The sequence below is a fragment of the Microcebus murinus genome, chromosome 3 (genome assembly GCF_040939455.1).
Source record: "Microcebus murinus isolate Inina chromosome 3, M.murinus_Inina_mat1.0, whole genome shotgun sequence".
Lineage (NCBI taxonomy): Eukaryota > Metazoa > Chordata > Mammalia > Primates > Cheirogaleidae > Microcebus > Microcebus murinus.
The window spans coordinates 76,706,548-76,728,881 of record NC_134106.1 but is presented as its reverse complement, the minus strand read 5'-3'; the positions used below and the strand labels follow the sequence as shown (position 1 = coordinate 76,728,881).

Below are 22,334 nucleotides of genomic sequence, written 5' to 3'. Positions count from 1 at the left end.
TAGGACCTAGGTACTGGTACTATCATGCAGATGATATGCTTATCTATGTAGGAAATCCTAAGGAATCTACAGAAAACAAAGACACCCACCTAGAATAAGGGAGTCCTGCAAGATCTCAGGCTACAAGATAAACATACAAAAACCTCTTTCTACCTACTAGCAATTAAACATGTGAACACAAAAATTAAAAATAAAATACTGTTTACAATTTCTTAAAAAAATGAGACAGTTTTAAATCTAACAAAACATGCAAGGACTTGCATGCAGAAAATTACAAAACACTGATGAATGAAATCAAAGATTTGAATAAACAGACATACGCAACATAGTAAAGCTGTCATTTCTCCCCCAAATTAATATGCGGGTTTAACACAGTTCCAACCAAAATCCCAGCAAGATGTTTTGTAGGCATAGATAAGATTATTCTAAAATTCATAGGAAAGTTTACAGCTAAAACAAGTTTTAGAAAGAATAAAGTGAAAGGAGGAATCAGTCTACCTGATTTTAAGACTTATTATATAGCTACAATAACCAAGAGTGTCGGCAGAAGGACAGACACATAGATCAAGGGAACAGAGAACACAACCCATAGGACCAACACATATGCTCAACTGACTTTTTTACAAAGGTGCAAAACTATTCAATGGAGAAAAGAGAGCCTTTTCAACAAACGGTGCCAGAGTAATTGGACATCGATAGGCAAAAAACAAAAAAAGAACCTTGATCTGAGTCCTATGTCTTATACAAAAATGAACTCAAAATGGATTAGGAACTTAAATGTAAAACTATAAAACTTGTAGAAAAAAAACAGACCACTTTTGGGATCTAAGATTAGGTAGAGTTCTCAGCTGTGACACTAAAAGCACTATCCACTAAAAACATTGATAAAATGGACGTCATCAAAATCAAAAACTTTTGCTCTATACAAGGCCCTGTCAAGAGGATAAAAATATAAGCTAAAGACTGGGAAAAAAATATTTGCAAACCAAAAATCCAACAAAGGACTCTCAAATAGAATAAAGAACTCTCAAAACTCAATAGTAAAAGACAAACAATCCCATTAGAAAATGGGTGAAAGAAATGGACATATTCCACCCAAGAGAAAACCCACGAAAAGATGTATAACATTAGCCACTAGGGAAAGGAAAATGGAAACCACAAGGTATCACTGCACAGTTATCAGAACATTCAGCTGGAGAAAAACAGATACCACCAAATGCTGGTGAGCACTAGGAGAAACAAGCATCCTACACTGCTGGTGAGAACAAAAACTACAGACACACTGACAAAGTTTGGCAGTTTCTTTAAAAAACGAAAAACATACAACCGTATTATCTAGAAATTGCACTCCTGGCATTTATCCCAGAGAAAAAACTAATCTTTACGCAAAAACCTGTACACAAATGTTCACAGCAGCTTTATTTGAAATAACCAAAAACTGGAAACAATCCAGACGTCCTTCAATGGGACAGGCATACCATGGAATACCACTTGGCAATAAAGAGGAATGATCTACTGAGACGTGAAACAAACCTGGATGAATCGCCAGAGAATTATGCTGAGTGAAAAAAAAAAAAGCCAATTCCAAATGGTTACATACTGTTATGATTCCATTTATACAACATTCTTAAAATGTCAAAATAATGGAGATGATCAGATCAGTGGTTTCCAAGGGTAAGGGATGGTGGGCGGGAGGGGTCTAAAGGGGTAGTCCAGGGGAGATCTCAGGGGTGATGAGACAGTTCTGTATCGATTGTTGCAGTAATTACATAAATGTGCACGTGACAAAATGATGTACAACTATACACCTGCATTGCATAGGGGTCAAAGTTTGGGTTCTGATACTGTATTCTAATTAAGATATAATCACTGAGGGAGACTGAATGAAGGGTGCATGGGACCTCTCTATCTTTGCAACTTCCTATGAATCTAATTATTTCAAAATATAAAGTTAGGGAAAAAAAGCAATAGCTATAAGTGCAACTTGATATCCTGGATTGGATCCTACAAAAGGACATTACTGGAAAAAAATGGTAAAATCCAAATTAAGTCTGTAGTTTAGTTAACAGTATCATGTATCATTGCACCAATGTTAATTTTTTAGTTTTGATAAATATACCGAGGTTATGTTAACATTAGGGGAAGCTGAGTGAAAGGTATATGAAACCCTTCAGTGAAATCTAAAGACATTTTGAAAATATAAAAAACCCTTATGCCCAGGCTGATTGAATCAGATGCCCGGGGACAGGCCTAGGCATCAATATTTTAATTTGCCAGGTGATTGCGATGTGCAGCCAAGGTTAAGAACCACTGTTCTAGAGAGATGATTTCAAATTATTTGTCTCCCACCTGGGTTTGCTCTTTGAGTGCACTCCTTGAGAACAATTTTGGAACAGGCACACCACTGTTCCTGTGGCCTTCGGTCCCATTTATAAGGGCCCAAATTCCTTTGAGAAAAGTTCCAGAAATCCTCCTCCCTCCCCATCTATGATCCTATGCTCCTGTGATACCCCAGTTTCCACACGGCTGAAGAACTGAGGAAGGAAAATATAGATGAATTTGAAGAAAAAGATAAATGCCTTCTCGTTCCCACTTCTCTAAATCCCAGTAGCTAGGAACAGAAAAAAGCAAAGAACTTGAAGTGTTTTAGAGATATAAGAAAAACTTATTTTTTTAAAGAAAGGTAATGAGGGTCCACCTGGTTCATTAACAGTTCCCCCTCCCTGCTGCTCTGCACGATACAGCCACACAACACCTCCATGAGGCCTGTGGGAAAGGCATGAAGCAGATCTAACAGGCACTACTCTCCTCTGGGATCACACAAGGAAGAAAGGATTAGATGCAAAAAGAAGGCCCTTTCCTCCCAAGCATGACCTCTTAGAACACAGAAACCGACAACACTGCTAGTGGCAACTTGGCATGGCAGGTTAGGGAGCAGGCCCCCTCAGCGCCACCAGGGCCGGCTTGCTCAGGGGCCCTGGAAGGGGTCAAAAAAGCAACCTCCACAGGAGGGAGCAGGACCAGAGGGACAGAATAGTGGGGTAACTGTGCTTCTGGCCTAGCACAGGGGAGAGGCTGGGGTGCGTGCTCTGAAACATGGGATTGTCAGGGAAACCAGAAAGCACACCATGGATGAGACCATGGATTTGAACTCCCAGCCAAAACTGGTGTACTCTGTTTGTTCAGAAAGTGCTGCCTGCAGCAGAAGATTGGCAAAAAGCAAAGTGAGTATAGGTCACGGCCACATAAAGGCAGTAATTGTGCACTCACTCTGGTGGCTTGGCCTGAAGAGGTATAAATACACTGCACTGTCACAGCCTCAGGGGAGCAGGGAAGGCTGGGCCCTGGGGACTAGAGATGATGATATTCCTTTTGTTCCTTCCAGAAGACGCAGGCCTGGAGGGCTATGCCTTGCTGACCCCACCTCCTAAAGGCGGGTATGGCCTGCTGAAGGTGCTAGGCATTGATGCCTGATTCTGAGGATGCCCAGGACCCACATCTACAAGGGCCATCTAAAACGTGGCCTGGAGGAGTGGGGGCAGGCTGGCACAAAGCTTCTGCTCGGTCCCCTCCAGCTCCCCACGTGCTTGTCCGCTCCCCACATCTGGGGCTGCCTGGCAAGCAGTTAAACTCCTGGGTTCCGCCCAGGGCTCTCCTCCATGGGGACGCCAGGCCTGCCGTGGTTGGACCCTAAAGGAGAGGGAAAGGCAAATTAGTATCAAAGCCAGTAGCAGGAGAGTCCTACCCAAACCAAGTGCCAACTCCTCTTTAGGACAGGAAGGGGCAGGTAAGGCAGAAGGGCCTCAGGACATCTTAGAGGAATCAAGGCAGGGTTGGGAGTGATCAGTTAGGAAACAGCCTAATCCAGCCTCACAAGAGAAAACCACTGAGGACACATGCCACCCCTGAGAGACCTGGAATGCAGGGCCCCTGGGTTTCTGACCCCAAGGGGCCCAGGACATTATGCTAGAGGAACCTGCCTGGGACAATACAGCACCCTCTGCTAGAAGGAGGCTTTATTTTCCAAGGCTGCAGTGTTTCATGATCCCTCCTGTTTTCCAGAAAGATAAAATGTAGCACCCACTCCCCACTGCAGGGAAATGCCTCCCAGTGTGGGGAGCTGTCTGCACCGCTCGCCCCACAGCTAAAGGGCTGGGAAAGGAAGGCAGGGAGAAAGGGAAAGGGAAGATATTTACCTCAGGTGTTCTCTTAAAACAAAAAATGCTCACTAGTCCACAGTCACTTATCAACTGCAGTTTCCAAGTGTGCCAAAGAGGGAAAGGTCTACTGGGAAGGCTAAAGAGAGCAGAGAGAAAGAAAAGGAGAGAAGCCATTGAGCTGAAGCCGCAGCGCCTCTCGGCTCCAGGCAGCACCATGAAGGGGACCAACTCCCCAGCCAGGGGGACAGTGCTACAGCTGTTGCTCCGGATGGCAGAGGGAAGTTGGGAAGCACAGCGCTGAGCGCTGACTTTCCCTTGGAAAAACAGTTCCATGAATGACTGATGTGGAGGACTTAGAAGTTGAAATGGCAGGATAGGGGACAGAAAAGGACCAGTATTTTTAGGTTTTGTAGGCCATATGGTATACTCAACTCCATTGCTGTAACTCAAAGGCAGCCACATACAATCCATGAACAGATGGGCAGATTCCAATAAAACTTTATTTACAAAAACAGGCTGCTGGCCAGATTCTGGCCCTTTGCCAAGCCCTGCTGTTGCCAATTTAACCACTTTGGGAAAAAAAAAAAACCACTTTGGGACCAGCGTCGACTGTAGTCGACAGCTACAGATGAACGCACACAGCTACTTTAGCCGACAGCCGTGATATAACTTTTCTAATTTTTCATTTATCAAAATAAAATTGTGAACATTTAAAAATAACGTAATGAAAACATATATGTATATGTTGTCTATTCTGATATTTACATTACAAGTAAAGCTGCCTGTAAAGTAAAACAAGCTCTCAGTGCTTTCAAGCTTTCCTCATCATACAAGAGCAAAACAGATTTGTCATCAATGCACAGCACAAACTATCGTGCGGACTATGAGTGCCAGCTGTGAGCAAGGTTTCGTGGCCAGTGAGCGCGGTCCTGAAGTGGTTAAAATTATTAGGCCTTCCAAGGATCTCAATAAAGGTATTTTTCTCCCCGGGATCTAGTGCCAAAGTCTCCAGAACATGGTTTTCACCTGCACTATTTAAGCAGAGCCCCCACTGAAATCTCCATGTGTGTACCAGCATTAAGTTTTTCTGGGCAGTGACATGTCAAGCTAACAGAAACAATCTACAGGAAGACCCCAGAGAGTTTAGGCATGGAGCCGAAAGACAGTAGGCCAGCTTCAATGGGGGCAACTGCCAGGTTGTACTTAGGTCAACAGTACGTCTACAGAATAGTAGATAATCAGTTACAAAGAGAAAAGGACCCAGATAGCTACTATATATTATTCTCTTAGAGGCCAGCCCAATGAGCAGCTAAAGCCAAGAGTATTTTTAAGACTCTCTGGGTATATGATAAAAGATGCAACAATGGGAGAACCATCGTTCCTGGGTTAGGTCTGTACTTCAATATAATGCGTGCAGTCTGAGTAGCAGGTAGAGCCAGTGGAAAAACCAAAACCAAAGGCTCACATTTTAAAGAACACAATATATTGGCCCCCGAGACCCAACTCTAAAGTGACAGTGTGAAATTCTTTACAAGGGGTACCCATAAAGTAACATTACAGTGGGTAAACACAGGAGCTTAGTCAACCCTAAAAGGAGCAGCACCAGCTGTGCATGGAGGTGCATGCCTATAGTCCCAGCTATTCAGGAGGCTGAAGTAGGAGGATTGCTTGAGCCCAGGAGTATAAGGTCAGGCCAGGCAGCATAGCAAGACCGTCTCTAAATATATACATATATATCACATACACACACACACACACACATATATATATAAAATAAAGCAGCATCTTTAGAGATTCCTTTAGAAAGGGAACGTCCCATGCCCAGATCTAGGAGTTAAGCACAGCCTCCCCTGCCCTTTTACCAACACTCAGAGGTGAAGCCCACAGGGCTGAGCCATCAGTGTGGCCCAGAGTGGGGTTTTCTGTCCCTTATAGTTGCATGTCACCTCACAATTCAGAAGGGACTTTTATAAAAGCACATTTGCAGCCAAGCAGGGTGGCTCATGCTTGTAATCCTAGCACTTTGGGAGGCTGAGACAGGAGGATCCCTTGAGGCCAGGAGTTTGAGACAAGTCTGAGCAAGAACAAAACCCTGTCTCTACAAAAAATAGAAAAATTAGCCAAGCATGGTGGCAGGTGCCTGTAGTCCCAGCTACTCAGGAGGCTGAGGCAGGAGGACCACTTGAGACCAGGAGTTCAAGGCTGCAGTGAGCTATGACGAAGCCACTGCACTCCAGCCTGGGCCACAGAGTGAGACTCTGTCTCACCAAAAAAAAGAGAAAAGTATCTTCTTCAAACCCAAGAACAAGAAAGCCCCTGACTTTTCACACTCTAATCCACAGCCCACACCTCAGGCTCCTTTTGAATTTCCCTCCATCCCACAGCCCCTCATTCTTATTTGCAAAGTCTATTTCTTTCAACATGATCTTCCTGCTCACAATGGAACCCTTGGATGGGATGTGCTTTCCACGTCAGCAAGGACTGACCAAGCTCCTCAGCAAGTGCCCTCCAGCTTCTGGGATGGTGTCTACCACACTCCTACCCTCCGAGCCGGCGTTCTGCTGACCCAAATCTTCATTTTCCACGTAACCTAATCCTAAATGGCCAAGTGTCTGAATTAGATCTTATTACCAACAATTATCTAATTAAGTAATTCCATTCTAAGAGGTCCTTGAGGGAGAATGTTGACTTAATAGACTAACTACCAATTGGTCTATAGCTCAGTGTCATTCAAGCTACCAAAAACAGCAAGAAGGGCCTGGGCGTGGTGGCTCAGCCTGTAATCCTAGCACTCTGGGAGGCCGAAGCGGGCGGATCGTTGGAGCTCGGGAGTTAGAGACCAGCCTGAGCAAGAGCGAGACCCCGTCTCTACTAAAAATAGAAAGAAATTAGCTGGACAACTAAAAATACATAAACAAAAAATTAGCTAGGCATGGTGGCACATGCCTGTAGTCTCAGCTACTGGGGAGGCTGAGGCGGAAGGATTGTTTGAGCCCAGGAGTTTGAGGTCGCTGTGAGCTAGGCTGTACCACAGCACTCTAGCCCGGGCAACAAAGGAAGACTCTGTCTCAAAAAACAAAAACAAAAACAAAAAAACAGCCAAAAGGGAAAAGAACGGGGAAAAAAACAGAGAGACAAGAACACAGGGCAGGGCAGAGCAAACCTGTGTGTATGAGCAGCAAGGACTGGCCAAGAGCTCCTGGCCACAGGGTCCAGACACACCACAGGGCATGGTGTTTGGCACTCACCTGCTGCGGCAGTGGTCTTCTCACTGAGGAGCCTGGTCTGGCTGCCTGGGATGATCTGGAGGTCAGTGTTCTCAGGGGACTGCGGCAGGTTCTGGGCTCGCGTCGCCAGGAGTGCATTGAGGTACTGCAGCCGAGTAACCTGGAGGATGGGAAGCATTACCCAGTAGATGCAATTTGTGAAGCGAGATGCAAAAGATAGGCTCAAGAGGTCACACCATGCCAGAAAAGGACAAAGGAAGAACTTTTTTTTGAGATAGAGTCTCACTCTGTTGCCCGGGCTAGAGTGCGTGGCGTCAGCCTCGCTCACAGCTACCTCAAACTCCTGGGCTCAAACAATCCTTCCGCCTCAACCTTCCGAGTAGTTGGGACTACAGGCATGCGCCACCATGCTCAGCTAATTTTTTCTATATATTTTTATGGCCAATTAATTTCTTTCTATTTTTAGTAGAGACGTGGTCTCGCTCTTGCTCAGGCTGGTCTCAAAATCCCGATCTTGAGCGATCCACCGCCTTGGGCTCCCAGAGTGCTAGGATTACAGGCGTGAGCCACCATGCTCGGCCTACAAAGGAAGAACTTTAAGCTAGTTAAGTGCAGAAAAAAGCAACTGAGCAGTGTTTGTAAGAAAGTGAGTGGAGAGGCCTGGAGACGGGACCAGACCACCAGTAGTCAAGTGGGACCTCCAGGGAGCCCAAGCCTCTGTCCTGAAGGCAAATGCATGGCCTTGTTCTGGGCAGTCTGGGACTAGCCGGTCTAGCCCCTTGGGGACACAAAGCTGGCCAAAGCTAGCACTCGTGAGCAGCCCTATTGTTGTCACCTTAATGAGCTGCAGGTCGGAGAGTGCTCTCACGGTGTAGTCAGGACAATACGCAGAAGAGCGGGTGCCATCGGCTGGCTCGGGCTGCAGGTCATGGCGGATGGGCTGGAGTGAGGACACTGGCGACTGGTGAACTATCAAAAGGAACAATCAGTGACGGCTGAAGCTGGAGCTGGGCAGCCCACCCCCACCCTGGTGAGGACAAGCACACAGCCTGGAAGATCCACCCCACAAATCACCCTTGATTTGAAAAGGAACGTGGGTAGGAATTTGGAAGAGGATGTTTTTCAGGGACGGGATTGCTCATCTTCAACACAGATGAGCAATGAAGAAATGCTGTCCCCTCCCTCCAGGCAGCCCAGAGACAACGGACCGCCTCGTGGGGGGTGTGGGCTCCGGCGGGAAGGGGAGGCTGTGCTTACCGGAGGACGGCACTGTCAGGGCAGACACTCCATAGTAGGTGAAGGCCCCATTCTCGAACTTCAGGCCCTCTTTCCCGATCTCCACCTCAACCCTGCCCTGGGCAGGCGGGCGGGCAAGGGAGAAAAACAGATGTGACAGATTACCTTTCCCAAGAGAAGAAAGCAAAAGGAGGAACCAACAACCCCGATTACTTGGAGGCGGGGGCATCTCCCTGCTCCCCGCCTCTTCTCACAGACCCTCCCTAGTCTCTGAGGAAGCAGGAGGCTCCAGGCCTGGGATCCCAGTCACCTGCAAGATGAGAATGAAGTAATCCACTGGCTGGCTGCGCTGGTACAGGTAATGGTGTGCGGCGAGGCGGTCACTCTCGTCAAACTTCACCTCCTGATTGACACTGGGATGCTTTAGCAGGTGCAGCAGGACCTTCTCGGAGATTCTCAGGGGGCTGAATACATCCACTTCTGCCCCATGGTAGAAAAAAGGGACAGTGTCCACGATGGCCACAGTGGCATGCGTAGCCACACCCTACTCCGGTTGCCCACCAGGCTCTCCCTGGACAGCCTGTGAGATGCCGTGCCTCCGTGCCTCCACACCACACAAGAGAGTGGGGCAGGGCACACACCTGCCCCCACTCTCGACCACCTGGTAGAGAGGAGCCGCCTCTCAGGTGACCCAAGATGCTGGCAGGGTTGCAGAGAGAAGCACAGAAGTTCTCCTCGAGACTCTTCTGCTGACTAGGCATGGGGAGCAGAGTCAGTGCAGGCCCTGGGTGGTCTCCGGACCCAGCAGTGAGCGAGAGCAGGGGGCAAGGACCACCCTACCCCCTCACCTCGGGAAAGGAAGCGCTGGGTGGCCAAGAGCAGCTGAGGTGAGATTTTTACTTTATATTCATCATCAGACACCTTGAACAAGGAGAATTCCTCCTTCCGCTTGAGAGGGGCGATGAGAGAGGCGGGTTTCTTCCTCACCACACCGTCTCCTGAGGTGGAAGAAGATGGCACAATTAGGCACAGCAACCCATCTGACCAACGTGACCAAACCAAGGGGCCATGCTGCCCACTCCTTCTTCCCTAGGCCAGGCAGTGTCAAAGTAGATGGCATTCTGCAGAGCCCCAGGGACCCGTCCATGGCACCGGCTGCCATTCCCACCACACGGCAATCCCAGGGCCCAGGACGGAGGGGCAGCAGCCCACATTCCAGATGCGTCCCAAGAAGTGCAGAAGAGACTGCTCCCTGAATGCCGATACAGTAGCAACGCAGCTTATATAAAATAACAGGCCTCCCCGGCCATCAAGAGACCTGTGGCTGGGAGGTGGGCATTTGAGGATTACTGGTACCAGACGGCAGCAGCTAACCTGGAGACCACATGGCCATCTCGGGGACCAAATTAAAGATGCTGTGTTGGCGATAGACGCATGGGCAAAGTGACATACGTGAAAGCTCATAGGGGTGGGTAGCCCCAGCCATCAAACACAGGCTCTGTGTCTGCCCTGTGTCACCCTATAAAAGAGATACTACTAAGATGCCACCAAGGGCCCCAGGATCGTCTGCTTTGGGGAGACTCTTGGTGGTAAAGAACCGGTGCAAACAAAAGCACCAGGGAAGACGGAAGAATGGAAAAGGCCCATGAAGGGCAGGGCCTTCCCTCAGTGGTAGAGGAAACAGCTGCCCACAGAGCCCAGGCAAGCACCAGGATCACAAGGCCTCCGCTGGGATGGACCACCACCATGGCTTGCATCGAAGTGCAGGAGTGAGCCCTCCCGAGAGGGGGCAATGCTGGCTCTCACAGGGCTAAGAATGGGGCCTGGCTGGGGACCCAGCTGGCTTCCATCAGCACAGACCCGCTGGCCTCTGGCACATATGTACCTCAGGAAGCTTAAGGACCAGTCGAGACACAAAACCAAAGCTAGGAGCCAAAACTCACGATAGTCTTCAGACTCGTCCAGGATCTCGGACTTGATGATCTCTTCGATAACATCCTCTAGGGTGACCAGGCCCAGGACCTCGTAAAAGGGGTCACCCTCGCCCTCATTGTTCACCTTCTGCACGATGGCCAGGTGGGACTTTCCTGTTTGGGGAGGACACTCATGTAAAAGCCTGCTGGGGACCTCCCATTTTTCTTAGTCTCCCCTGGGACAAACCCACCAAAAGGACAAAAGCTAAACTGTTCATGCTTCTAAAGTGTGCCGGGCACTAGGCCAGACTCTTTCCTAGGTTTTTACTTAAGACTCTCAATATGCTTATGAGGATTAGGCTCATTTTACCAATAGAAAAAGGAAATCTCAGAGGATCATGCTCTTGTGCGTAAGGCCCCCAGGCAGAGAAGGGCAGAGCTGGGATCCAGCCCCCGGTCTGTGCAACTCCCAGCCATGATGTGGTTTAGATAAGGATGCGTCCAGCTGAGAGCACTAATGTTCATGCAGCAACCAGACTGCAGGCACGAGCTAACAGGGCAGCACCCTGAGAAACACAGGCTCCCTGGGACAGTCTAAACAGGGGAGCGGAGCAGAGCCACCCAACCGGACACTGTGAGAGGTCTCTCTGGTTCTAGAAGCTGCCCTTTAGAGGGGTCTCATCCAGGGGATGAAGATAAATGGCCCTTCGGAGGCCAAACTGCAGGGAAGAAGAACAAAAACTTTGTTCTTCTAGAAATTTCCACCTTGCTCCTACATCTTTCTCGTGCTAGTTTCCTATTTGGTATGTTTAGTGAGGAAGCATAAGCTTGCAAAAAAAAAGCCAAAAACCGAAGTCTCAGAGTATTGGGCAACGTCGGGGAAGCTTCAGGAATTTACTCTGCATCTGGTAAGTGCTTTTCATCCATAAATCTTTAGACTTGTCTGAAATAAACAGGATGCAAGCCATGTGTGTGGTTTTAAATCGTTGAGTAGCTGCATTAAAAAATTCGAGAGAAACAGGTAAAATTGGTTTAATAGTATATTGTAAGTAACCCAATATAGTCAAAATATAATTTTAATATGTAATCTATATATTCCTAAAAAAACCTCTTTCACCTTTCTTTTGCACCAAGTCTCTGAAATCGGTGTGTGTTCTGCACGTACAGCACATCTCAATTCTGACTTGGCACTTTTCGGGTGCTCACAGCCACAGGCTGAGATAGGGAATCTCAACTATGCCCTTCTTTGTCACTAGTGAAAGAAGCTGAGGGCAAAAGTTGGCCTGAACTTGCATGTGAGGGGGTATTTGCCTCAAGAATCTTTTGAGGGCCGGGCATGGTGTCTCACGCCTGTAATCCTCGCACTCTGGGAGGCTGAGGCAGGAGGATCACTCAAGGTCAGGAGTTCAAAACCAGCCCGTGCAAGAGCAAGACCCAGTCTCTACTAAAAATAGAAAGAAATTAATTGGCCAACTAAAAATATATAGAAAAAAATTAGCCGATACAAACATCTTGGTTACATAAAAAAAAATAAAAAAAAAAAAATTAGCCGGGCATGGTGGCGCATGCCTGTAGCCCCAGCTACTCAGGAGGCTGAGGCAGGAGGATTGCTTGAGCCCAGGAGATTGAGGTTGCTGTGAGCTAGGCTGACGCCATGGCACTCTAGCCCAGACAGCAGAGTGAGACTTTGTCTCAACAACAACAACAAAAAAGAATCTTTTGAGAAATTAAAAAATCAAGTTCACATCTTTGTCTGAATCATATTTTGCATACCATGGGCTTAGTTAAATAAAGCATCATCCTTCAGGATGCTCGAGTACCCTTGGACAAAAATTAAAGGTGGAAATGACCATATTACGTCATCTCCCCCTTCACAGGAGGAAAGGCCAGGGGCCCTCAAGAACTCTACTCAGTGCTGCTGAGCCAGAGGCACTGACCCAGGAGCGTGGCGGCCCCAGATGCCTTCTACCCCTCCGTGTTTGCGTTGGGTACCATTTCTATAAGGGCCATGGCTACCCTGCCACAGAATACAAACCTGTCTGGCCAAGGCCAGACCAGGAAGGCCAAGGGTGCAACACACAGTTCTGGCCAGCAGTATGGGAACCAAAGCCCAGGTTCTACATGGCCGCCTCAGAGCAGACAGGCCTCTTCTCAGCCCCTTCTTCCAGGAAGCTGCTCCCTTCAGCAGGTTACTGACAAGACTGGATTAACTTCTCCTTTGCTTTCAAACTTCCATAAAATAGACACACGTTTCTCCGTGACCTGACACACTGGGATGATTCAATAATAAACAGAAAAATGCAGGGCCTGAAGATTCCCCAGAACAGTGGCCATGTGATTTAATGTGAAGACACAATGTCTTGAGCGGTCCAGAGGCAACCAAAGCAAGGAGCAGGCACACAACAGGGTAGCTGGGGGGATTAAAGTTCACTTCTCCGTGGAGAGGACAAACAGCCCTGACAGCACAGAGGCCCAGCCGACCGACTGGATGGAACTACTAGCATAGGTGCACACGTACTCTACTGAGTGAGCTCTAGAGTCACAGGCAGGTGCAATGGTATGTCTTGCTGACATCAACCAGAAAGTTCTGGAAAAGCTGTATAGAGTTTTAATTTTGTTGTTTTATTTTTTTGAGACAGCGTCTCACTTTGTCATACAGGCTGGAGTGCAGTGGCACTATCATAGCTCACTGTAGCCAGGAACTCCAGGGCTCAAGTAATGTTCCTGCCTTACCCTCCTGAGTATCTGGGACTTGCAAAAAAACCAAAAACTGAAGTCTCAGAGTATTGGGCAATTTTCGGGAAGCTTCAGGAATTTACTCTGCATCTGGTAAGTGCTTTTCATCCACAAATCTTTAGACTTGTCTGAAAGAAACAGAATGCAAGCCATGTGTGTGATTTAAAATCGTTGAGTAGCTGCATTAAAAAATGCAGGGCTAATTTTTAAATTTTTTGTAGAGAAGGGGTCTCACGATGTTGCCCAGCCTGGTCTCAAACTCCTAGCCTCAAACAATCCTTCCACCTTGGCCTCCTGAAATGATGGGATTACAGGTGTGAACCACTGCACCCAGCTGAATTTTAACTTTCATTATCAGTCTCAAGGGTACTCCAATCATTTCATAATGCCTAATTTTGAGGATATTCTAACAATGCAGTTGGAGTTTAATCTCCCCCCCTCTTTTTTCCTAAAGCAACGGGTGAATGAGTACTAACAGAAAGAGAAAGGTAATGTGCAGGAACTCATTCCGAATTGTGGCAATCATCTGGCTTCCTTCTGACAGTAAACCAGAACTCAGCTGGTTTAAAGCACAGACTTTGAAAAGCTCATTCAGCCTAATCCTTTCCTTGGAAGAATGCCCTTGAATAGTCTCACTTGGGTTGACAGAGAAGACAGGGGTTAATGGCTTTACAGTCCCTGACTTAAGACAGTTCAGCTTACAATTTTTTTTGACTTTACGATGGTGTGAAAGCCATACACATTCAGTAGAAACTATACTTCAAGTATCCATACAACTACTATTTTTCACTTTCAGTATAGCGTTCAATAAATTACATGAGATATTCAACATTTCATTATAAAATAGGCTTTGTGTTAGATGCTTTTGTTCAAATGTGGTCTAATGTGAGCATTCTGCGCACATTTAAGGTAGGCTAGGCTAAGCTATGATGTTAAATTAGGTGTATTAAACGCACTTTCAATTTACAACGGGTTTATCAGGACCCAACCCTATTGTAAATGAAGGAGCAGCTGCACAAGTTATTTACTACAGCTCCAAAGCACTCACTCTTCCTGGGGATTATCTGCACAAAATAATTGGTTTCATCTCAAGTCTGCACTAACTAAGGGGTGACCAGGTTACAAAGTTCCCAAAGAGATGCAGCAAAAGAACAGGGCCTGGAATGGCAGCTGCCAAGATGCCAGGGACTCCAGCTCCAGAAATTCAGAGGTACCACCACTACATACACTTGGCAGAGACGGGGAAGGGAATTGATTTTTAAAACCTCACGCGCATGAAGACTGCAACATGCCCTTTGTTCATAGGCACAGGAATGCCTAAGAAGGTTAAGATAAGGACTTTAACAAATAAAAATAAAGATACCCGCCAAAGGATTGCACTAAACTAGAGAAGCAGAGAAAGCTCCAGATGTCCCTGGAAAGACACAGTCATTCTGGAGTAGTCCAGAATGGGGTGTACTTGCCACAGGAGCAAGGAAGTCAAGGGGGCTAAAGGCTCCCCATTCAACCTTCAGGTTCCAGAAATCTCCTCCACTGGTTTCTAGGAAGAGGCTTTTCAGCATGTTGCCTGGCAGCTTCTAGAACAGTCTGATTAAAGCAGAAAGGCACTCAATCCCCAAATCCTCTGGCATCAGGCTGCTTGGAACCTGGTCAGTTCTCCAGAGGTGATCAGAGGCCACCCAGCCCAGAACAGGAGCAGCCTGTACTGTGGCCTTCCCTCTCTACTTTTCCCTCCTTCATCATTTCAACCTAAACCTGCTCGACTTGCCCATCTTAACACCAAAGAACAGAAGGCCTCCTCCCCTGTTCCACATCCTCTGCTAGCCACTGCTCTCTGGCTCCTGCTTTGCAGCCACACTTTGCAGAAGGTCTGTCTTCATGTCTCATTCGTTCCCCAAATTGCTCCAGCCATGGCACCAATGTGCTCTTGCAAAGGTTAAGGGCATCTTGGTTGCTGGCCTCTTCTGATCACTCACCTCCCCTTGGAAAATGTTGTCTTTCCTTAGCTTCTAGGACATTCTGCACCTCTGCTCTTCTCCCTCAAAGGTCTTCCCTTTTGACAATTTCTCCTCCTCTTCCCCCTTCCCCTGGGGTTTAGGCTCTGTGCTCCACCCCTGTGGCTTGAGGCAACATGCACATTTCACATCAACTGCCTGCTAGGAGTCTGCCTCTTGGGACACTAGACAGACACAGATTCCAACATCCAAAACAGACTTACCTGCTCTCCACCCTCAGCCTTTAGGGAAGGGCAGCCAGAAATCTGGACTCATCCTCAGCTCCTCCCTCTCCCTCCACAGCCCCTCAGCAAACCACCAAACTTCCCCAATCCCACCTTCTGATGCCCCCTGAGGTCTCTTCTCTAGACCCACTGTGTCACCCCTCATCTGGATCCCACTTACAGGTCTCCCCATCCTGGTGTCCACACCAGTCACTGATCAGTAAAAACAATCCAGATGGTGCCACTCCCTGCTCACAGCCCTGGTGATCAAGTCCAAGTCCCTCACACAGCACACGAGCCCCTGTGGGCCCACCCTGCCTCTAGGATCTTTCCTGATCAATGTGAATGGAACTCTTTAATTCTCCCCAACTGGGATCGCCAACAGCCCTGGGTCAAGCTCAACTGTCACATCTGAAGGGCAAGACCACAGATGGCAGTGAAGATCCTGACGCTAAGGGTCTGGAAAATGAAAAACAGCTTTCACTGACCTCAGCCTGAGCATCATGACCAACTCCTGAAGCTTCTCCCTTAAGATTAGTTCCAGACAGGGCAACCCCCCTCCACCTCCATGCCCCAAATCTGTACCTGGTGACTACTCATGGCTGTAGAATGCACAAGTCAACTGAAGCCAATCAGGAGAGTGAGCATTTTCTTAAGGAACCTAAAAACGTGAATGCTTATGATGCTAAAGGGACAACTATGGCATACCATAAAAGTCCCCTAAAAGAGATCTCCCATAAAAAGACTCTTCCCCTAAAAGGAAGTCTGGTGACCTGCCTAGAAGAAATAGCATCTGCACTTCCAGTTTCAGCCCCTTGCTCTTGAGCTAGCAAACACCACCTATCAGCAAGCCTGCCCAGGAGCAATAGATAATCACCTTCCTGACAGACACTCAGCATGTGCACTGGCCGAAGTGCAAGTGCTATATAAGGTCTCCTCCCCCAGATCCTTTTACCTACTCTTATCACTAACAGCTGAGGACCTTGAGCCATGAGAAGCTGAGCAGCCTTCCCAGGGCCTAGGTGCAGGCAGAGGTGGGATGGAATCCATCCTACGGATTCCATGGCCACACTGCCAGCCACCCCTTCAGAAGAACCACCAGTGCCTCAGGGGCTTTGGAGGCCCACACGGAGTACTTACCACCAGGAAGCTCTGTCTGAACCCCACCCCAGGTTCCCTCCCCAGAGCAGGGCTACATGGCCATATTCTAGAGAAACAGCCAAGAGCACCAGATCATCTATGGAGCTGCCCACCCAAGTCTCCCACGCATTCCTGACCTACAGTAATAACAGAAAACGTGGCCCCCAGGCCTCCTGCAAGGATTAACAGAGATGATGCATGAAGAGTGCCCACTAGAGCCTGGCACATGGCAGCGCCCCATGCAGGAGAGACTGGTCATTATCACAAAGCCTGGCTTCCCGCACTGACTCTCCTGGGGCTCAGAGAGCACCTCCCATGTGGTCCTGGGCCAGGAGACTTCCCAGCTGCCAGGAATATCAGGGGGCTTTCCCAATTCTCCTCCTCATATCAGGCAGTCTTTAGGGTCAAACCATCCAGCACCCTGGCATCAGGCTGCTTGAAACCTGATCAGTTCTCCAGAGGTGATCAGAGGCCACCCAGCCCAGAACAGGAGCAGCCTGTACTGTGGCCTTCCCTCTCTACTTTTCCCTCCTTCACCATTTCAACCTAAACCTGCCCCTACTCCCATCTTGCAGGTGTTCAGGTGTGAGAACCATGGCTGGTGGCCAAGCTCTGGGGCACACCTCCAAGGTGTACAATGGAAAGGACTGCAGAGGAACCCACATCATCACACCTGGAGGGTCTCAAAGTTTTTACCTTCAACATTAGAACTGCTCAAATAAACCAGGGAGAAAGGTAGGGTTAAAATTCAGAGTCAAGGGAGAACGTAGGATACATACTTAAGATTAGAAAAGAGGTTAAAAAGAAAAAAAGGAAGACAGAAGAGGGGGAGATTAAATCAGTATCCATGAAACTGCTTTTTATGAAAACAAAGCGAAAGTTTCCTCCATACCTGTAGGAAAGAATTTAGGAGTCATTCCCTTATCTGCAATAAGGTCAGGGACCTTAACAATGCTCTGGAAATGTCACAGGTCCAGCCAATTTGATATTATGTGTATGCCGATAACAGCACCCAGATATCTGGGGACTACTTTCTTTTCTATGTTCTTTTAGTTTCCATCCAAGAGTTTGGACCTGCTACAACGCCAAGCACACAGAAACGGCCTGGGAGAGGCAAAAAGCTGAGAGGTTAGAACTAAGTGGACACACCCCCCCAAACGGGGCGGGGAACTATACCAAAAGAAGTTAAAAGTGTTTGCTTTTTAGGGCATTCCATTCCCATCTGAACGACAGCCTTTAAATATTTCAAAACATCATTCCAAGCTGCAAGGCCAACACATTCTTGAAAAGGGTCCTTAGAGGTCTCACTGCCCTCCACAGGGGCGGGATCCTATCCACCAAGCTTCCAAAACCTCCACCCTTTTCCAGGGGAGGGCACTGGCATGGGTGTCCCCTCCGCGATGCCCCGGGTTATCACCTCGTTTGAACTCCTCCAGGACGGCGTCCAGCTTGGTGTCATTGAAGACGAAGTGGAGTGGGTGGTTGTAGAAGCGGGTGATGGTACTAAGCGGCGTGCAGTCCTCGGGGTCCACGAAGGCCAAGTCCTTGAGGTAGAGCATATCCACGATGTTGGAGCGCTCCTCCTCGTACACCGGAATGCGCGTGTAGCCGCTCTGCATGATATTGGCCAGGACGCCGAAGTCCAGCACCGCGCTGGCGTCCAGCATAAAGCAGTCTTCCAGAGGCGTGAGCACGTCCTCCACGGTCCGGCAGCGCAGCACGCCTTTGCTGAGGTCGTTGTAGGGGTCGCCGCCGCCGCGCGCCAGCTCCAGCACGCGCTCGCGCAGACGCCCGGGCCGCGCCGCCAGCTCCAGCAGCTGCCCCACGGGCAGCGCCACCGGCAGGGTGAGCAGCACGGCCAGGCGGCTGAGGCTGAGCGCGCGCGGCGCCAGCGCCAGCGCCCAGCGCCCGCTCACGGCGGCCGGCACCACCTCGCCTACCAGGAATATGAGCCCCGCGCTGCCCAGCACGGCGGGCACGGAGCGCTGGCCGGCCGCGCGGTACAGCAGCACAGCCAGCGCCGCCTGCGCCAGGCTGGCCAGCAGCAGCAGCGCGCCCAGGGCGCAGCCCGCCCAGCGCCGCGCGGGCTCCAGGCGCCGCGCCGCCGCACGCTCCGCCTCCGAGCCGCTTTCGCGCAGCACCTGCACCTCGGCCGGCGCCAGCGCCAGCGCGGTCAGCTGCAGGCCCCGCGCCAGTGCCGCCAGTGCCAGCAGCCCGGCCGCCCCCAGGCCCAGCGCCCAGGGCGGCGCCGCCTCCTCGGCAGCCCCGCCGCCTGGCTCCACGCGCACCGCCAGCAGCGCCGAGTGCGGGCACACAGCCTCACCGCGCAGGCGCAGCAGCGCGCGCCACTCGCCCGTGGGGGCTGCCGCCTCCTCGGGCACGGCGGCCGGCCAGCCCTCAGGGCAGCCTGCCCCCTCGGGGGTGACCCAGGACCAGGAGCTGTTGGCGAAGCCCCGGCCGAAGAGGCGCAGGCGGAAGGTGGCCTCCGGGCCGGTCCGCGCCGCCCCTCCGCGCTCCCACCCCGCGCCTGCAGCCCCGTCCTCCTCCAGACAGAAGCCCAGCAATCGTGGACAAGGCGCTGCCTCCCCCGCGGCGTTGCCCAGGCAGAGCGCAGCGAGCAACCAGCCTAGCCGTCCCGCCACCGCCGCCGCCATCGCCTGCTGCCCCCTCTCGGCCTCTCGCGCAGCCTACCCCGCTCGCCCCGCACCTCCGCCTCTCCCGGGCCAATCGTCGCTGGCCTTCGCGTCTCCCCAGCCAATAGGCGACTGGCGAGGGCGGGTCCCAGGGTCGGAGTAGGCTGCGCCGGGGAGTAAACAAGCGGCGGCGCGGGGCGGGCCGGGGGCGTGGGGCTCTTGGCCCCGCCGCAGCTCCAATGGCTGGGTGGCGGGCGCCGGGAGGACGCGGTGCGGCGGGCCGGCCTCCAGTGTCCGGTTGCTGTCGGCCTGCGCGCGGCGCCAGGAATACCACTCCTCCGAGGTCACTCCCGCGCGCACGCAGGCCGAGTTAGTGCTCAGGGACGTCCCGGGCTAAGGAGAGGAGAGGCTGCTCGGATGAACCGCGGGTCCCGGCGCGCCTTCAGTTGGGAGATGTGCGGTTTTCTTAGGAAAGGGGCCCGGGAACAAGGAAGGATTTTAACGCCCTGACCTACAGGACTGAGGGCTGAAATGAGAACTGGGCGTCGGGAAGCTAAGGTTTATAGAAGATGTGTATCGCGGGCCCCTCTGCCATAGGTCTGGGGACTTCAGACCGTCCTTGCTCTCAAGGAGCTTGGTAAACACACAAAACTACTGCCTCACGGGATCCGGACAGCTACTTCATGTAATTAATCTCTTACAGGAGAAAAGTGAAGCTCAGAAAGACTCAGCATAGATGTTGGGTTCCAACGTGACCTAATACCTGGTCACCTTCCCAGCTACACAAGATGTGGCAGCCCCGTCAGGAACTATTGGATATGGTAATTCCACTTCTCACAGTTCATCCTTGGGAGGAGAATTGCTTAGGATCAACAAGAACTATTCAAGATGATCCTCACTATCGGAATGTTCTTTATCCATTACATATGATCTTTGATTAGGAAATAGACCAGCTACTAACAAGTTTTCTCTATAGGTGTCCAGATGAAGTGATTTTTGTATTTTTCTCTACCCTTGCATGTTTTTTCAAATTTCCTAGTGTAATTAGACTTGGATAAGACCTTATATCATTTAAAAATAATCATAAGGATTCTATATAAACAATTTGCTATGTCATGAAAATAACAATCTAAAAAAGTATGCACACTATGGCCACAAAGTAAAACATGTTTGTGTGAAAGGTAATGTGTAAAAAGGAGTAAGCCTATGGTGAATGACCATAGGAAAAAAAACATTTTTAGTGAAAAAATTTAGGAAAAAATATTTAGTGAAAAACTCTTTTAAAAAGATGGTAATAGTGTACCTTCTACATTGCAGAACTGTGACTAGGCCAGCAGCATCTCCACATGCTTCAGTTTTTATTATCCCGATGATGCTGGTGCCCTTTGAGTAGTTTACCTCACTCTTGCAGATTACAGAGTAAGCCACCAGCAGAAGCAATAAAGACATTACTGAGCCTTTCCACTGGATCGTCATGTCTCCTTTGGAAAAAAAATGTGGGGACATTATAATAGATTCATCTCCTTTAGTTCTAACTTCTGTCTCCAAGTTAAGATAAAATGTTAGCATTGAGGTCTTCGAAGGTAGCTACAGTAAAACATTTTTCAGAAATTAAAAAAGAACAGATGACATGCTTGAAATGAATCATGTGCCTGAAAAGTCATTAACTAGCAAAGAACAGTTCTAGAGGAAAGACAGGGAAAACTCCCTATGGATTTAGAGACAGGGCCCTCATTTTGACAAGTTACTGTTTCCTTGGCTCCTCTGGAAAACAGCCTATCACTAATTTTGGGGAAGACAACCTTCAGGTGGAAGAAAAATTGGATCAAACTTAGAAAACACAAATGGTCATTTAAACTGTCAATAATCAAAGATACAAAGAAATCCAGTACAGGGCAAATAAAGCTGCTCGTGGAGTGGTAGGGGCCTCAGGTACTTCACCAGCTTCTCCTTTGACTCTGTCATTCTTTGCCCCAGCCCTGACCAGTCAACATCAATGGAGACACCTGCCACTTGACCTTTAGGTTCCTCAGTGGCCATCCCAAGCTATTTTCCTCACAGGTCCATTACATTCAAGACACTTCAGTGTTTTATCTAAATATTTATTCTTGAGTTTTAAACCCTTAGCTATTGGGTGTGACCTCATTGGCTAACTCCTGCTCATCTCTCAAGTCTTAGCTCAAATGCTACTTCCTCCAAGTGATCTTCCTTGACCCTTTTGACTAAGTTAAGGAACTATGTGTCCCCCCCACTCCCGTCATCCAGTACTAATGTGTTGTAAGAGTCATTCCTTTATTCATTCAACAAATATTTCCTGCACTGAGTGCCTGCAAAATACTGGGTACTGTTCTAATGCTGGAACTAGAGTGGGAGTAAAATAAAGTCCTTACCTTTATGGAGCTTAGATTCTAGTGTAGGGACAACTGAAAATACACAAGTTTATATTTTAATATCTAATAAGTGCAATGGAGAAAAACAAGGCAAGATACAGAGACAGAGGGATTGGGGCAATGCTATTTGAGATGGGGTAGTCAGGGAAGGCTTCTTCATGGAGACATTTGAATAGAGGCTTAAATGAAATGAGGGGGAGCCTCACCAAAAACTTGGGAGGAATGTCCCAGGCAGAGGAGATAGCAAGTTAAAAGGCCCTGAGTAACGGGCTCCCTTGGTGGGGTCTTCCTCACCAAACACACTGAGTAGCACCCGGTGTGTAGCAGGGGCTTAAATGTGTGGAATAGATGGATGAAGGTAATTTCCTCTTGCCCACTTATGCACAAACTTTTGCATGTGCAACTCCTTTTATCTGGAATATCCTCTCACCTTTGTGGCCTACCCATGTGCCTCCCTTTCTTCAAACACTCTCCCAGTTTGTCTACTGCGTCAAGCCTGGCTGGTTTGAGCCCTAGCATGCTCACTCACAAGAGCCAGCCTGTAGCACCTATGCACACCACAGGAGGAGTCTGCACAGCTGCCTCTTCAGGAGTGAGCTCACTCTCAGTTGGGCTCTTCAGGGGATGAACACCCCAACTTTGCAACCATAACCAGCCTGTAAGTGTGAACAAAAAGGCAAC

At 49.1% G+C, this 22,334-nt stretch overlaps 1 protein-coding gene across 3 annotated transcripts; it reads right to left on the bottom strand.

Moving 5' to 3' along the window:
* Positions 1 to 1,394: 1,394 nt before the first annotated feature.
* Positions 1,395 to 19,316, bottom strand: CNNM3 (cyclin and CBS domain divalent metal cation transport mediator 3). Of its 3 annotated transcripts, XR_001159855.3 has the most exons (9): positions 18,048 to 19,316; positions 10,567 to 10,710; positions 9,472 to 9,621; positions 8,934 to 9,103; positions 8,645 to 8,741; positions 8,223 to 8,356; positions 7,409 to 7,547; positions 4,197 to 4,296; positions 1,395 to 3,690 (listed from the first exon to the last, which is right to left on the bottom strand). XR_001159855.3 is itself a non-coding variant. In XM_012786949.3 (8 exons), exons 1-8 carry the CDS (start codon positions 19,282 to 19,284, stop codon positions 4,247 to 4,249), a joined length of 2,121 nt encoding a protein of 706 aa, XP_012642403.1. In that variant the 5' UTR covers positions 19,285 to 19,316; the 3' UTR covers positions 1,395 to 4,246. The 3 variants fall into 3 exon arrangements, 2 of the variants coding, with proteins under 2 accessions (XP_012642403.1, XP_012642402.1); XM_012786949.3 differs by having other exon boundaries at positions 1,395 to 4,296; XM_012786948.3 differs by lacking the exon at positions 4,197 to 4,296.
* Positions 19,317 to 22,334: the final 3,018 nt, after the last annotated feature.